This window comes from Accipiter gentilis, chromosome 3 (assembly GCF_929443795.1).
Source record: "Accipiter gentilis chromosome 3, bAccGen1.1, whole genome shotgun sequence".
In the NCBI taxonomy this organism is placed as follows: Eukaryota; Metazoa; Chordata; class Aves; order Accipitriformes; family Accipitridae; genus Astur; species Astur gentilis.
Window position 1 is genome coordinate 42,314,788 of NC_064882.1, and position 17,229 is coordinate 42,332,016.

The following is a 17,229-nucleotide window of genomic DNA, read 5'->3' on the forward strand; positions in this document are numbered from 1 at the left end:
GACAGAGAAAGGGCAGCCTGTGGAGACAGAATGAACCCTCTATGAGATAGAGCCTCAGCATATCCCTATTGACATGGTCTAAGGGACTGGATTATGTCAGGGGAAAAAAATTAGTAGAACAAGCCAATCTGAAAGACAGGGCACGCAATTTAAACCAGATCAACATGACTTTGAGCCCAATTTGTAAACATATCGGACTGATTACTGCTTTAGCACCATTAAAAGACTTTCCTAAGATTAACTGATGACTATTAAGCACTTAAGGATTCAGTAATTCTTTTTATAAATAACATTTTGAAGTCAAATCCATAAAATTGGTTTAGGCTAAAATTAGAAGGCTGCTAATAAAATGCACTGTGAATACAAGTGTTTTATGATTGCTTAAACAGATACCACCTTAAACAGGCTTAATTCTCCTGCACAGTGGCACACTCATCCCAGATGTGCTGGTGCAAAGAACCAGAAAAGGACAACAGGGAGGGTGACAAATCAAGTATGATGGCTGGTTTGCCACTAAGCAGTATGCAAGGAGACAGCGTCAGGCTGGGATCACCAGCCTCCAAGCACTAATGCTGCAGAGGGCTGCATGGCACATCAGGTGCAAGGCAGCGGGGAGGCACAGATGGCTGCAGCACGGTGGCAGCACTGTGATCCTTCAGTCCCTCTGCTGCCGTCCCCAGGTTGATTAGTGTTCAAAATAAACAAAAAGCACATGAGATGAGAAGTAAAGGAGTTACAAAGGTCTTTTGCTTCCACCAACATGAGACGCTGCCAGTCTGGATTTCTTCTTTCTCCTTAGACAAGCTGCTTGGCAGCCCCATCCTCTGGCATGCCCAAATCAGAGGCCTCCCTCTCCTCTCATCTGCCACTGGGACAAAATGCAGAAGTGATATGGCTCAGCTCTTAGCAACCAAGCTAACTGATGCAGCATTGAAAAGACCACCGGCAGCTAAACTGTTCACTACACTCCTAAGTTTGTAAACACAATAAACGCTGGGGACAGTGGGGACATTTTTCAAAAATGGCTCTGGCACAGACTGAAGCAGGGAGAGTCTGTTCAACCCTATTTTATCAAACCAGGGTCTGCTACTGGGCTTTGCTATATACCCTGCTCATCCCAAACACAAATGTCCTCTCTACCAACAGAGAAACACAAGCCAATCCTTAGGGAACAAAGCACAACAGGGCTGGGACTGAGGAAGGTTTGCTCCTGCTGTGTTGCTGGTGATTTTACGCCAGCGCTGGGGGATACGGGGGCAGAGGAGTTACACTGGTGCAGCAATAACAGTGGTACATCCTGTAGAACACAAAGGACTGAACAGAATGTTTTTCTCCAGAGAAACTCTCCCCAGCCTTGGGTAACACAGGTCAGTAAGGTGAGAAGCACTGCAATACTTGCCATCAGCACACACACAGCTCTCAAACTCACTCGCAGCCTGGCCTTCCCCTGGTTTTGTTCCCCTGGTGTTAGGAAACCCAATGAGTAAGAACGGCAGGAGCAAGCCAGGCTGGGGAACGCAGCCATGCCTGAAAAGGAAGCGTGGGTATTGGGGCACAGGAAATCCAGCACTCACCTCTGAGGAGTCGGCATACTGAGCAACATGTGCACACTGAAAGAGGAGCTGAGCATTAGGAACTCATCAGGCTAAGCTACTACCTCTCAGAAAACACTTGGCATCATTTTGAAGTGGACTTCAGGGCCCCCGTATGCATTAAGAGACAATCGTCTCTATTCAGCAGCACAGAGCACAGACTCAGGAACGTGCCTCACCCCAAGCTATGTGCCCAACGGGTGTTAAGGCTGGGATTACGTACAGCTCCCTGGCTCTGCTCTCAGATCACTAAACAGAAATAACTCCTGACTAGAGGGGCCTGGGAGCGTGAATAAGCAATGGGTAACAGAGTGCAAAAGGCTGGATGATAATAAACACAGGGTGCAATACTGGGACTTGTATTGCTACGTCTGGATTTTTTTCAGTAGCTTTAGACTTCTACAAGCACTGGTGCAGCCATTCATGCAGCTTTTGAAGGAAAACTATCCACAGATCCCTGATCTTCCTAAATCAGGAACATGCTGAGGAGTCCTGCAGGATTTATATTTTGGTGGAATTGAGGTAAGAATGAAAGCAACCAAGGGAATTACAATGCACCCTTCGGTGCAAATGCAAGTGATTCACAGCTGTTCATAGAAGTGTGACCTTTACAGCTTCATTTTGTGGATAGCTTGTGTTCCAGGAAACAGCCTAGAAATAATTTCCAGTTTGAGCCTTCCAATTTAATCCTTACAGTGGCATCAATGACTCCAGATAAAAAAAGCTTTTGAAGAAAAAAAGGGTTGAGCTCTGTGTGATTTCTTTGGTCATAATTATCCTGCACTGTAGACATTGAAAGTTCTTCCACAGCTTCACAGTCATTTTAAACCAGCATAAACCAGTGCTGCAGCTGAAAACAGATGTCCCGTTGCCCCTCGCACTCTGGCCTCCACCTTCCTTGTCCTATTGATGATGTCCGCTGCTGCTCTCTACCGGCTTAAGGATCTGACCCAGGTCAAGAGCAACCTGGAAGCAAGGAACAGCATTTAACTGGAGCCAGCTCCCTGACTAGAGTCAGCACATATAAATAAGATTTAGACATGTCCAAGGATGGTATGGGGCAGAAACAAGCAGTTGGGTCATACCCCTTCAATGGGAGTGCTGGCTCACATTGGCTGGATGCTGCCATGAAACTAGGGCCTTCATTTGAAAGAGATGAGTCTCAACCAATCTTCAGAGATCTGCTGTGGGTTAAGCCGCTGATTTTACATGGAAGGCAGCTGATCATAGTTTGATGGTTTATTCTCCGAGAGCTCACAGAACATATACATATGGGTTGTTCTTAAACATCTTTCTGGAGTTTTTCTGGTTGGTGGGGACTGAACTATCCAGACATATCCTGAATGCTGATATTCTGCCACCATTGTTCTGTCCTGCAAAGCCTTCAGTGCTTAAATGCAAAATCAAGAAACAGCCTTGACTCTCCTGCACAGAGGTGTGGAGAGTACCAGAAAGCACAGTGCACATTTCTGCTATGAAATCGTTCCAGCTGAGAATGATTTCTGCCTGGGGCAAGCTTCAGCAGAAAGGGCACTCAGTCTGGGCAGTACAGAGGGTGGCTCCATAATATGTGATCCTCTGGCCCAGACAGCGCCAGCTCTGGACACTGACCATCCCGTGATGCAATGCAAATCTCCTGCCACTGAAATATGTCCCACTGACTCACCCAAAAGCAAGGCTGGCCTCCAGGGCCCAGCCCACACTGGAGGTTTCTGCTGACATCAGCAACCATGAGACATGTTTGCATCAGCTATGGGACTGCGCTATGTGACACAGTGGCAAATATCCCACTCCTCAAGTCACATGTGGCACTCACCAGCCATCGCAAGGGAACAAGTTTTATCTGCAGTGTCCAGGATGCTTTCAAGGCAATATCATAATGTTAAGAAGTGCAAAAGCCCCTCCCTGTTAATAAAGACACATCTGTAGATTGTTACTGGGCATTTGCCAGAACAACAGGATTGCCTTGAAAAATATTTGGAGAGATGTTGTTCTGGAGCTTCCAGTTTTCCATAACAATGAGTAGTCACATTTACAGTTCCCAAAGGAAAGGGGCAGTTCTGCCTGTGGAAGAAGCACAGGTTGGAACAGGCATTGAAGCTAAAATATCACAGGCTATCACCAGGGTGCCAGGACACTAAATCAAGAAACGCTGAACTAAGAGCAAAGCAAAAGATCAGATAAAGAGGACACGTCGTGGGCTTGCTAGACGGAGGAAGGGCAATCATTGTGTTTCCTCAGCATGTGACAAAGAAAGCTGTGCACATACTTCACTGGAGCAGTGGTGATGCCCCACAATGTGCTGGGAGGCGGGGGGGGTCGGCAGCCACACATAAATTGTGGCAAAAGCAGCCTTTGCTCCTTCATGTCATCTGCGTGTGGCTTTTGACTGGGTGCCAGGAGGAGGAGAAAGGTCTTTCTGTGGAATGGGTGTGAATACACCTAGAGCACCTGGAGCCTACCATATGCTGAGCAGTTCTGCTCCTATGGAAGGCCATCCACAAGAGTCCAACTGCTCAACGTATAGCAGGCACCACTGAAAGGCAGCAAAGACAGCAAAAGGTAGAGGTAAAAAAAAAAAAAAAAGCAGCAAAAGGTAGAGGAAAAGGAGGAGTAATTCCTCTTGTCTCAAAGGCAGCTCTTGCATATTCTATTTCTTGGCCTCATAAGACACTCTTCAGCAGGCAAAAATAAACCTTTGCTGTGTCTGCATGAGGTCATTACTAATTAAATGTCAAGCTCTTCACACGGTGCTTTGTGTCAAGAGGGGACTCAGAAAGTCACAAATCCATCTAACCAGCACCAGTCACATTATAAAAATAACAACAATAGAAATGAAACAAGCTGAGTGGTTATTTAATGTAGCCTGAGCATTGCACAGTCCTGCAGCCAGCTTTTGGCCACAGCCAAAGCCCACCAGTGTCAGCAGAGTGCTTTCACAGGTTTCAGTGGGTTTGGAAACATGCCCAAGAGGTGTGAAACCAGAGCCTGAACCACTCCTGGTGCTCGCAGGGGAAGTGGGGGCTTTCACACCAACAAGAGTTTCAGCAGTCTCATCTGTGCAGGGAAGACAACAGACCTCTCTCCATCCCCCTGTCTTTCCAAATCACCTTCTTTCAGATATCATCTGCTCTTAAACACAGTCACACAATAGGATTAGAACTAGCAACACCAAGTTCCACACCAGATCTGGCTGTGTTTTCATTGCTCAGGGAATGGGACCCATCTAAACTCCTGTAACCTCAACCTAAAGAGCCATCTCTTGTCTTTGCCTCACTGTTGTGAGCAAGGGTGTGCTTCCATGCACTATTCGTTCAGTAGCAAAGCTGGCTTGAGGACCTTCCAGGTCCTGGCCTCTTGATCTCATATCTCCTGAAAGGTCTCCCAAAACAGTTATTTTGGAAGCTCCCAGTAAGGTGGATCAGCAAATTGGTCTGAGTTAAAAATAATCCTTCAAAAATAGTACAAGAAAGTATTTTTAATCTGGATCAAGCTCAGGATTTCTTCCTGAGTCCACAGCTCTTTACTCAAGCACAGCTTGAATGACCATAGCTAAGCTGTTCCATCACCTGAGGGTAGCTCTTGACATCTCATTATCATAAGGCTCCTATTCTCTCTTTGTCGTGGCTGTCTCTCCTGTTGAGAAAATTAAGAGCCTGTGCTAGATGCAAAACTAGTTCTTCAGTCTTTGTACATCCCTGACAGCCATATGAGAGAAATAAAGGGAGCTATAAAAGCACTCCATTAGGCAATCTGTGTATGTACTCTTCCATCAAAGACTGTGACCTCCATAGGACTGAGTGATGCTCACACCCACTCCCAGGCATGGGGATGCCAGTCCCGAAATGAAAAGGGTTACAAGTGTTAAAGCAGTGCTTGGCTTTTCCACTCATAAGGTTGGCTGTGGCCCAGCAATGCCCCCTTCCTTAGGCAAACCCCACCTGCAGCAGCACTCCTCAGCGCATCCAGTCAAAATAACACTTCAGGTTCCTATCCCTGCCACAGTTACTGATCATTTGTAAATTCAGACAGTGACTTGAGAGCTGCACTTGCAGAGGACTGTAACAGGTTGGTATGGATTGAGGATGTAAGGAAATGGATAGGGGTGGAAGGACCCGAATGAACAAATGGCAGAAGAAGAGCTGTAAGAGTGGCACCCAGAGCAGCAAGTCATCAAGATCCCAGCACACCCACATTCAGCTTCTCAGATGCCTGGACTGGGAAACAAAGGACAGATAAAAGAAGGGAAAACATAAAAAGGGACATATCAGTTGTCCAGAAACTTCTCAGAGGTAGTGGCAAGATAGAGCACTGTTAACTAGAAACAGAGAAACCTTCTTGCAAAACTGGGGTCAATCCATAGACAGGACTTTTCCACAGGTATTTCGCACGTTATCATCACTGAAGTAAGGTGTACGGGAAAGCCACATAAGAAATCTTCTAAGGTATTGACCTTAAAATACCCGAGCATCTTCTACCATGTATGGCTTTCAGGACCTGGGCATGGGAAGTACAATTTTGTCTGTTTTGCAGACACACTGAGAACAAAGGCATGCTCCAGGTCATACCAGTATTTGGCAATAAAGCGGGGTGTGAATTCATGTGTCCTAACTCACAGTCTTGCCTTCTAACCACCACACTGCTTCTTCTGCAGACACAGGACCTGTTCCTTCAAGCCTTTCTTAAAAGTTTCTATAAAGCAGGATTTATACTCTGACCAAGGGTACAATGTTTGCAGTCCCTGCCACACTCTCTATTAACGTTCTTAAGTAGTTTTGTGTATCCCAGCTACTGTTGTCAGGCTTTCTAATACCTGGCGGCTTCCAAGACATTTTACAAGAAAGGAAAGGTCTTCAGCTGAGTCATCCTCATGTCAAACAGACAGTCTGGGGGACTCCCTCTGATGTCAGTCGACTAAGTCCTATTATCTCTAAAGCAGGAATATAAAGAGAAGTCTAATGTTTCCTTGAGATAGTGTGGACTGCTGACATGGACATTTGTGTTATCTGAGGGCTTTGGGACAGGAAAACCAGCTGTGTCAGCTGTTCTGTAGTCACTGCTCACGCACATACTCGTATATGAATGTATTATATGCATATATAGCATACTAACAGGCAGTAGCAAATTCTGTCTGCCCCTTGCTTATATGCAATGCTCCAACCAAACAAATATGGAAGGTTGAGTGCTCGGACCATGTCTGGACTTGGTGTGCCTAGAACAGTGTTGGCTCACTCTGAATATGGCCTTCAAGATGTGATAGTCTGGCTGATAGATCATACTCTTCCATACAGACACACACACACTAGTTATGACTCTGATCAACTCACCCCTCTAGACATTCTGACTACATACGTAATTGTGCCCACACAAAATGGCACAAGGACTGGACAGACCAGGACCACATCTTTCACTTAATCTGATTAAAAGTGAGAGAAAAACTGTGCCTGCAGTCTTCCATACAGCATGATGCCACCATCTGTGAGTGAATCACCCTCTGGAGGTGCCTCTTCATATTGTCTGTGGGTGGAGAATAGGCCTGCAAGCAGGATGCTAGATTAGGGTCCTCAATGAAATCACTAAGTGAGATGGGGCAGACAGAGGTCATGTATACAAGACCTTACATAAACACCAGAGTAAAACCACTGTGCATCAACATTGGCTATTTCAGTTTACCTGTAAAGAGAATTTATTCAACAGATTACGTTTAAAAAAAAAAAGTAGAGAAATCTGTGAGCTAGAATTCTCAGAATTTGTAAAGAGCTTGAAGGATACTCTTTAGGAAGGACGAGACAAGACATTTCTAAGACATTCCAAAACGAAAGCAAACTAGAAGGGGTAGCAATCCACAGAGGCTTGAAACACAGTGAATGTTTGCACAGACCTCAACACACACAAGCTGAAACTGCTAATTTTTAAACTTGCCAGCATATGTTTCACAAGCTACCAAGCGCAACACGCCTGCAACTTTCTGTGGCTTCTCATCACAGCAGTTGAGGTGCATGATCGTTGGTGGTGTTGGGGAATCCCAGAAGCATCTGGAACCCCCTGCTTGGGATAACCCTCCATATCTCAATTTTTGAGATCTAATCTGCAAAGCTATCTCCAATTAAAAGTTTTAGACCTGGGCTCACAAAGATTTATTTAACCAAGCTTGTAATAAATTTTTGTAACTAAATCCTCACGAATGGATCTTATTCCCACCATGTTTCTTCCCTTTGCTCTTTTAGAATTTGAAAACAAACCATTGCCATTCAGAGAGACTTGTTTTCCGTAACAGTGCTTATGCAGACATCCTTCATATCATAACCAGTTGTCAGAACTTGGTCTCTGCTTCTAGGAGTGCTTTATATGGGTTTTATTTCCCAGTAGGCTTCATCAGTGATAAAGTTCTGGAACTACAACTGTCAAGTGTTATACCAGCTACAGTACAGTTTAGAAGAAACACAAGTGGGCCTCATTCAAACCAGATATCCATTAGAACTTGTATTTATGTTTAGATGACATAAGAGAGAAAGGCTGTATCACCATATAGGGGCTTTGATAATAATAATGACCCTTGCCCACTACTATACATTCTTAACCCCTCTTTTCGCACTTCCATTAGCCTCTCTCATTGAAAACCCACCATGGCTTGCAGCCCCCAGCCCAGAGCCTAACTTTTCAGCTCAAGTTGCAAGGACTGATGCTGGCTCCCTTGCATACTCAAGGCATGTACCGTCCTTGGTACCAGCCAGGAACAGCAACCGTCAAACGATGACACTGTTTTCTCTCTTAAGTGCCAAGAGACTCAACAGCATGTCTGCGTCCTGTGAATTCTGATAGGTGCTGCCTGCAATGTCTGTTTCTATATATTCCTGCCAACTGCATGACTTCATTCAGCTGTGTGATATTCCAGACAACACAACACTGAAAATAACACTGACACTTACCTGAGCTGCCAGTGCCTTCTGATGCACTTCTGGATGTTTTTGGCTGGCTCTGTTTGCTACTTGTTCTTACAGTGACCGAAGGAGGAACAGTGCTGCTACTGTCTCCACGAATCGTTGAGAGATCCTGCATGCTAAAGCTTCTTAGTCTCTCAGACAGGGCCCCCTGTCCCTAGTTAAACAAGCAAGCAAATAACACACATAAAAGTTAGATTCAACAGTGTATTTTTAGCCTTCTTCTCCCTTGCTCATTGAAATCCATCAGGACAATAGGAAGAGAAAAAAATTGCCTGGTCCAGTAACCTAGAGAGGACAAAAATGAGTTAAAAGCATCGTTTCCCTCTCTTTGCTCTTCCTTTTGGAGTGGTTCTATGCACAAAGTCATTCAAACTTTTGACAGTGAGCATCTCTGATTCTTCAATGCAGTCATCTGTGCTCAGAGCAGCCTTGGCCACATTTAAATGAGCAGTATGTTGTTGTTATCTTTCTAGTAGGTACTTTTCTTCGCTAGGATTGGAGTCAAACAGGTGCTTGGCTTCAGAAACACAATTAAATAGTCTGTACCAAAATAACTCTCTTTTAAAGTTAATCATCTACAATGATATTCACTCAGCCATTCTCAGTCATACACAGAATTTCCAGAGCCCAGAAAATTTGAAATTTTAAAGTAATAAAAAGTTATTGTTGAATGCAAATAAAATATTCCAGTGCTTTTTCGTGCAGCTTAAGGAAGAAATAAACTAACGCAATATTTTTCTTTCTTTTTAGACTAGCTCTCAATCAAGCAACAAACATATTCCTTGGTGAAAGGAATGTAGCTGCTCTTTATAAAGGATGGGTCGGTTAAAAGACACCTTCCATTAAAACTACATCCCATCAAAAAGTTGACTATAAGTATACCTCTTTCTGAATTCTGTAACCCTCATACTACACCACTGCCATAGAGCAAGAATGCCTGAAAATACAATCAATACAGAACCCATCTATCCTTCTCTGTTGGCTACATTGTAACATTCAGAATATTAATAGCATAACTGATAAAAAGTACATTTAGGTTTTAACATTTTGTTGGGGGAGTGGGTGGGTCTGAAAGGGACTTCATAGCATATAGTCTTGAAAAAAATACTGATATAAATACATAGAGCCTGATGCTAAAACTATTTCTGCTACTGTAAATTAGAAAAATAATGGATGTTTCAACTGAGATGAAACCAGAAAGAAGGCTAACAACAGCAAATACTGCCCTGTTTAACAAAAAATGGCCAAATAAGGCACATCACAGCAATTCACACACCACCTTCATTTAGACTTGTATTTGTCAAAGCAGTACATAAGGGAAAGCATAGCCCAAACACTGCCAGAGCATTCTAGGTTGGGGCTGAACCAGAATACATCACTGCTCCCTTCTGGGCTGCAGATTTGAGTTTTCCACCCACAAAATCAAGGTGCAGGTGAAGGGCCAATGGAGAGTATGCTCAGGTGCTGGCCTAGCACAGAGAAGGACTCATCGTGACTATCTACGATCAAAGGCAAGATGGGGCACCTTCCTTGCTACAGCAGTTAGGCAACACTCGCCGTCCCCTAGTGCATGGGCAGTGATACATTGGGAAGGTAATGCATTAATTTACCTACAAGTACTGATTCACCAACATCACTTCAGAAATTTTGCATGCAGAGTAATGGAAAATCAGTACCTCTACCCCATATGAATTCCTTAGCACCCTACTTTTAGGGACTGTAAGTAGACAAGGCGTCAGGTGCTTATAACTACAGTTGCTGTGACAGCCTGCACTTTCTACGTTCAGAAAAACTGCTAGATCAGTAATCTCCCAACCTTTCAGCCTGAAGCTTTTCATACAAAAAAAACTGGGTTCAAACTTCCTTCTCAACTCCATAATATATCAATCTAACCACAGGCAGGCTACACATCCTGGACTACAGCACTTTGCTGCATCAGCAAGAAGCAAACAACACATAACTTCTTCAATGCTGACCCAAAGCATCATCAGTAGAAATATGCATCATCTAAGGAGAAAAAAAAATGGAATTGTCCTTTGTAGAGCAGAGTCACCTGGTGGAGCTAGCCAGGAAGCTGTGCTGGGATTTTTCTCTTTATTTTACTGAATCTTTGGTTTCTTAAGATCTCTCTACATATGCCGTGTTTGGCAGCATTTTGCATTTAGCTTTTCTGCAGACTTACAGAAAAGTCTCCACACATCCACCATGCTCTTCCTGCAGACTTACTTTGCTCTTTCTCATTAACCTGTTCTACTTTTTAAAGTATTTTAAATGGACAGGGCTTTTTTGCTTGTATACTAAGATATTTTATTTTGCTGATTTTATATGTTTGACAGTGAAGAAGAGAGCTGATGCTTTGTCAAAATCTCACCTGCCATCTCACTCTCCAACCTGCCGTAAGAGTTGATGCCTGAATTTTGGCTATTCCTGCCAGTGGCTGAGCCACTCCTGGATGTTCTCACTCCAAGAAACTTCTCACGTTATTCCTCTTAGCCCAGTCTAAAGCACATTTACCCTGCAGTCTATGGCTGCAACTGTCACTGGGCTGGTATACTGAGAATTCCTTGCATGGCTGGGTAGCTGGGTGTGATCTCAGCTGCCCAGAGCTCAGTGCAGTACAGTTCTGGGGGGGTTCTGTAGCTTGCACTGAATTCCTGCACTGCCACCCTATTCTCAGTAACTGGTTTAAAGCTAAGACAAGGCATCCTACCCTGCAGTCTGACTCTAACAGACAGATCCCCAGCGAGAGCAATCAGACCACTAAATAATATTTTGCTGTTGCAAAATGACTGGACCAGCAAAGCCGGAGGGTTAGCAATTGATGAGCTGCTGTAACCTGAGTGCTGTATTCCTCCCGCACCACCAGCTCAAGTGTCAGCAGTGCTCAAGCTTTTAACCTCCTCCCAGCCACTCTGCTCAGCCAGCCAACCCAAATACCATCTCGTTCCAGTGAGCAATTTATGTATGTGGACAGGAGTCAGATTAGAGACGAGATTCATGCATCAGACCAACCCAGCAGGGAAGATGACACTAACGCACCCTTTCGCATTAAAAATGAAGGTAAGTTAATATTCTTGGATTGCAACTTGTGATATAGCAGCATACAATGATCAAAGGCCCCAGAGAGAGCTCTGAAACAACAAGGGCCTGATATGTGCCTGTTGTCTGTGGGTCTCTTACATTAGCATATAATACACAACCACAGCCTTAAACACAACGTCACAGCAGCTGTCCTGAACAACTTTGACCTTCTCCCCCCCAAAAAATTAAAAATTGCCTTTTATTTTTTGCTTTAATTTAACCTGAGTTTATAAAGCAAAGATGAATGTTGCTCATCACACAGATAATAGCAAAATATTACTATTCCTACCATTCCATGAAACAGTTTGTCCAAATCTCAGAAATGGCAGGAATAGCAAAGGCTTGGGCTGAGTGAGGACAGCAAACACATGTGAAAGCCTGCTGACTTCCCTTCCATTTCTCTTCTTTCAAATTTTTGCACCTTCAGTCTTTGTAGGGATAGACTTGATTTAATTGCTCCTAGGGCACAATATAACACTCGCGATTCTTTCCCAGTTGCCACATTTCTACCTGACCCTAAACAGAAACATGACAGAAATTATGATTACAACAGAATCAGGATGGTTTCAGAGTAAAATGGAAAATGTTGTTACCAACTTTCATTTCCTTGTCAGATAAGCAGCTGCTGTATATGAAATCACAAACACTTGAAAAGCCAGCACTGTGAGGGTTTGCACTGCTGTAGTTACATGTTTCAGGGATAAAGACATTATTATTCCACAATAAGACTTACCATTTATTAACAAAAGAAAAAACAAGTTAATAGCTTTATTTCACAACAGAACAGATTTAGCACAGCACACGTCTTGGGCCATGTTTGGTTAAAACAATCGTAGAAGATGAAGAGCAGCTGTTCTGGGGATTTTTGTTTACCATCTTGGCCATAATCATGCAGATGCTCTTCCAACTGCTACAGACATGGGAGATGTCCCAGGAATTTCAGCACACTGTGTGTCTGCACAGCAAGAAGATCCAGGTCCTGAAGCTATGTCTATGCTGCAGGCTAGGGGCATGCTTGCAGCATGTCTACACAGATCTGGGCTAGTTTTATCCTAGAGAGCATGACAGCAGTAATAGCAAGACAGTAGCTGTGGTAGCAACATTTCACTGTGTCAACAGCAGAACAGCATGATGTTATTATACAACCTTTTGAAAATGGGGACTGGGAGGGGTGTGAGACTATGGATGACACCACCTCTCTCTCTTCCCCCTCACTGAACACCAAATGCCCTGTCAGGATGATTGTGCTGGCAGTGTGGGACCTGCATTTTGGGGACTTCGTCCCCTGGTAGAGGGCACAAGCACAAAGTGGTGCTGGAGGACTGAGCCTTACTCTCCCTCCCTAGACTCAACTTCTACCTCATGCAACTTCTCCTAGGACACAGACTGTCCCCATAAGCATGGCACTTCTGATCCAGTGGGCAGTGATTTTGCTAGATGGTGAGGTTTTGGTGGCAACAAGTGGGAGCAGGTATGTCTCTGTTCCCTGCTCACTACAGTGTACCTGCTCCCAAATTCATCTGATCTTCTTGCCCACAGGAAAGTTCACCCCGTAGGTAAAGGTATGGCACAAGCTGAAAGCAGACCTCTCTCTTCAGGCTTCCTTTGCATCTTCTTCTCCCAGGATCTACCAACCTCAGTAGGTCCATACAGGGAACAGTTCTCTCTTTACAGGGGAAGAGGAGGGCCAGACTTGGTGCTATTGAATAGCACAAAAGACAAATACTAAAAAGGACATGGTAATACCACCTCCCAGTAATTGCTATCACTTGGTATCAACCTTATTTAGATTCATGACACTACCAACGGTATTAGGGCATTGCTCATCAAGACATGGACATTTAAGCTGCAGAAGCTCATCTGTGATTCTAAGGGAAGTTAGAACTCCCATCCATGTGGCATAGTAATTAATCTAAAACTAATTTAGGTACATCTACCTGCTTCGGTCAAAATCGCAACTGTAGTATAGGCATACCTTATTTACCCACATCTAGCACATTCTCTCCTTATTTTTGCTTTAAAGAGTCGGACAAAGCAGTATCAAAATACTGAGCTTTCAAAGCCAACTAACCTGCATACTACCTTCCTCTAAATGTTGCAGACATTATCATCTTCAGAAAAGAACATTAACCTCTGTGGGCCCAGAGCACCAACACTGATACAACCAGGATTTGCTTGAAAGGATCAGAAATCCTGATCCTTCCCAAAACCTAAAGTCAGTATTGTGACAGGCACTGTAAAAGGCACTCCATCAGAAATAGCTGGAATTGTCTTAATTACTTTACCTCTCTATAATTAATCTCTGCATTCACATTTGAAGTAAAACTTTTTAGAGGGAGATGGATTTAGGAGTCTGGAAAAACTGGGATTACATTCAATGGAATTACTCATTAAAAATACTCCACATACATAGGTAGCTTTATATAGGCTCTAGGTAAATAAAATTAGGCACAAAATTAAAAATCTGCCATTTATACAACAGTCTCATTAAATATGATCTAAATACAAGCAAATAATAGTGTCTAGATTTCATCATACCTTCTGTCTGTCAATCTGAAAGAATTCTATAGACATTATTTAGGCTTCGAAACACCTCCAATACCTACAAACTCCATTTTGCAGCTATGGAAACTATAACACAGCATGGTAAAGGGACACAAACCAGGAACCAAAAAATATCAAGTCATAGAAGGTTTTAATATGATCAGTGTTAATACAGGATGGCACCTTCTGGCCTTTTACATCTTAGGATCAGTAGTTAACGGACAGGCAAGGGAAAACTAAGTCACGCTTACCACACTTCCAGCACAATACTAAACCGTTAATGTTCTCCTCTCTTTTTGCTGTAACTTTGGTTAGCAGTTCTCCTCCATGCTAGCAGACAAGTCTGCATGCATGTTACAGCCTCCATCCTGCAGATGTTCACTACAAGGTGTAGTGCATGTTCCTACAATGTCAGTTATCACTACGGTGTCAGCAGGAGTTCCCAGACCATACCTATCAGAAAATGCTTGCAGAGATGCGTCTTCACTTCTGAGTCAAGTCCTGGCCTCGCTGGCTCCACTGCAACCCCAACCATCCCTAATGGGATCATAGCAGTGGGAGAGAGGCTCCCTTTATCCATTAGCGAGAAAACAACAGCACACACAGCAGCTTGGCCAATGCAGTAGCAACAACCTGAGTTAGATGGGTTTTCCACATACAAAGCTCCCTGCCTGGCTGCTGGAGTCTCTCTGATTGTCAGCAGAGGACTTGGAAGGCATTTTGCTAATGAGATCAAAGACAGGCTTTTAAAGCTCAGCACGCAGGATCTACCCAGTGGAAGCAGAGCAAACAGCATCTGGCCTCAGACCAATCTCAGCTGAAAACAGTTCAAACTAGTCTAATGGGGAGGCAGACATTAGTTAGGGGTTAGTATAAGCACTCAGCAGATTACCTGCCCTCTTTTCTGGTCCAAATACAAGTGTAAATGAAGTAGCTGAGAGACCTAGCAAGGGAAAAAAGAGAGCCATTGTGGCAACACACATAAAAGCTTTGAGAATAAGGTCTATCTGAAGCATAAGTAATTGAGGCGAGACATGAGCATGACACTGGGCACCATGTGCAGGGACTCGCATACACATAAAAAGCAGGGACACCCACCTGTGGACTACACCTTTGAACGTAGGTTCTCCCTTCCTCAGCTTTCCCAGAGAGATGGAGAAACCACTCCATAACCCCAGCTGACAGGGTGTTACCTAGCAAGTGTGTTTAAAGAGTAAAGCAAATTATAAACACAACAGGCTGCCACTCCACTCCTTGCACTTGATCGATGCTTCCCACTGGAGAAACCCCCAGTGTCTGGCCACCTCTGTAATCCAGACTTAAAATCATTAAGAACAGAGTGCATTTATGACTAATTTAGGCACAGGATTAGGCGAGGGACACGTGGCAGTCATTTTAGCCCTGGTGACTGACAGGTTTTCTGAGAAGTAGGGTAACGCTGGGGAATTACTCACAGTAATGTCTGGGACTTTGCATGCAGAAGTGTTATCATGACTGGCTGCAGGCAGGCCCTGCTAAGAGCAAAACCATCGGCTTTATGGTCTGAGTACAGGCCTGAGTGAAGGAGGAAATTGCTTCTGCCACCATATGAACACAAATATCCTACAAGCAATAACCTTATGGCCAGAGCCTGCGTACCATGCCTAGCCTGTAACAGCTACCTGGTTTGGAGATGTCAGACAGTACTAAAGACTCAAAGGGAAGCCAGCTGACATTAATGTTGATAGTGGAAACTTAATTTCATCCACCCTTTTTGTTTGCACAGTTCATTTCCTCTCCTGGGAGCTGTTTGTTATTGTCTCTCCTAGCCTGGTCTCTCTGTATAAATTTATTGTTTGGTTATGCTGTCCTGTGCATTCACTAGCTACTGTCTGCTTCTTGGAGACACCAAGAGAGATAAACAGGAAACAGCTTACCTGGATTGTAGCTCAGTGTTGAGTTTTTTTATTGCTTTGGGAAAAACAGATTCTCAAAGACTTAAGAATGAAAGATACGTCACACCATGAGAGGAACACTTCACAAAATACTGTGATCAGTGGCACACTACCATATGTTTCAAGAAAGACATTCATTGTTTCTCTTTATTGGTATAACACAGCTCAGCCATGAGATCTTTGATTTTGGATCCCAAATGGAGATCCTTTAGAAGAAGCAGCATGCTCAGCCCTTCCGAGATAACACTAATGGGTCCCCAAAGGTTTCTCAAACTGTCTATTCCAAACCACTCCCGACTTCTGCAATTCTTGGCCATGTCACAGACCAGGGCACACAGTGTGGCCATTACAGATACAGTACTAAGCAGACTGGACAGAACTGTTCCCTGATATGTTTGGTAAGCAGAGAAACAATGTTCCTCCAAGCAGTGAAATCTCATCCTTACAAAGAGGCTTTATCCAGCCTCTTAAAGGGAAGGATGCTCCCCACCCCTGCCTCCCTCTTTCCCAATTCAAGTAAAAGCGCAGTTCTCCACTATCATGCCACAGAAGGCAGCATCTCTCTCCTGCACAAGTTTTTGCTACAAACTCCCACAGTAAATAGGTCTCAATTCTCATGGAAAATTAGGGATCTAAATATTGACTTTCAGGCAGTTGCACTGGCTATAACAGCCAGATACTAGAAATTAATGAAAAGATGCTGTTTGGCAAGAGAGAATAAAATCTAAATCACCACCAGCGTTTCCCTTCCAGTGCCCTGGTTTAAAAACCAGCAAACACACTGGGAAACTTCCCAATAAATTTCCTGGGCTAAGGGACCCTAAACTAGCAGAGCTGTGACCCCCCAGGGGGTGGTGATCCCAAAGGTGGAAATGGAAGTGACAATGCCAGACCAGACAGGTGGTTGCAAGCTGAAGCTGGGAACTGCTGACACTGCACTCCTGAGTGTTTAGGAGGTAGATGAGCGTAATGAAACCTGCCCGCCTTCGTCTGCATGCCTGGCCCTTTTAACCGATAAACCAGAGTGACTGCTAGCTCTGGCAGCACCGCAAGCCATATTTCCCCACGCATGAAAAGCTCCTGGACTGTTTCTCAGACTTATTAGGCACAAATGGGCTTTTCATCGACACCAGT

The 17,229-nt window shown here is 44.1% G+C and overlaps 1 protein-coding gene across 2 annotated transcripts in view; it reads right to left on the reverse strand.

The window, feature by feature from the left end:
- The window catches only part of REEP1 (receptor accessory protein 1), a 71,301-nt gene that overhangs the window by 13,903 nt on the left and 40,169 nt on the right, over window positions 1–17,229 (reverse strand). The window contains exons 6-8 of one of the 2 annotated variants that reach the window (XM_049833163.1): window positions 15,054–15,104; window positions 8,522–8,690; window positions 1,575–1,610 (exon numbers count right to left, since the gene is read on the reverse strand). In XM_049833163.1, coding sequence (XP_049689120.1) covers window positions 1,575–1,610; window positions 8,522–8,690; window positions 15,054–15,104 — 256 coding nt within the window. Of the gene's footprint in view, window positions 1–1,197; window positions 1,611–8,521; window positions 8,691–15,053; window positions 15,105–17,229 lie in introns of those variants that run through there. The other variant, XM_049833152.1, reaches the window with a different exon arrangement.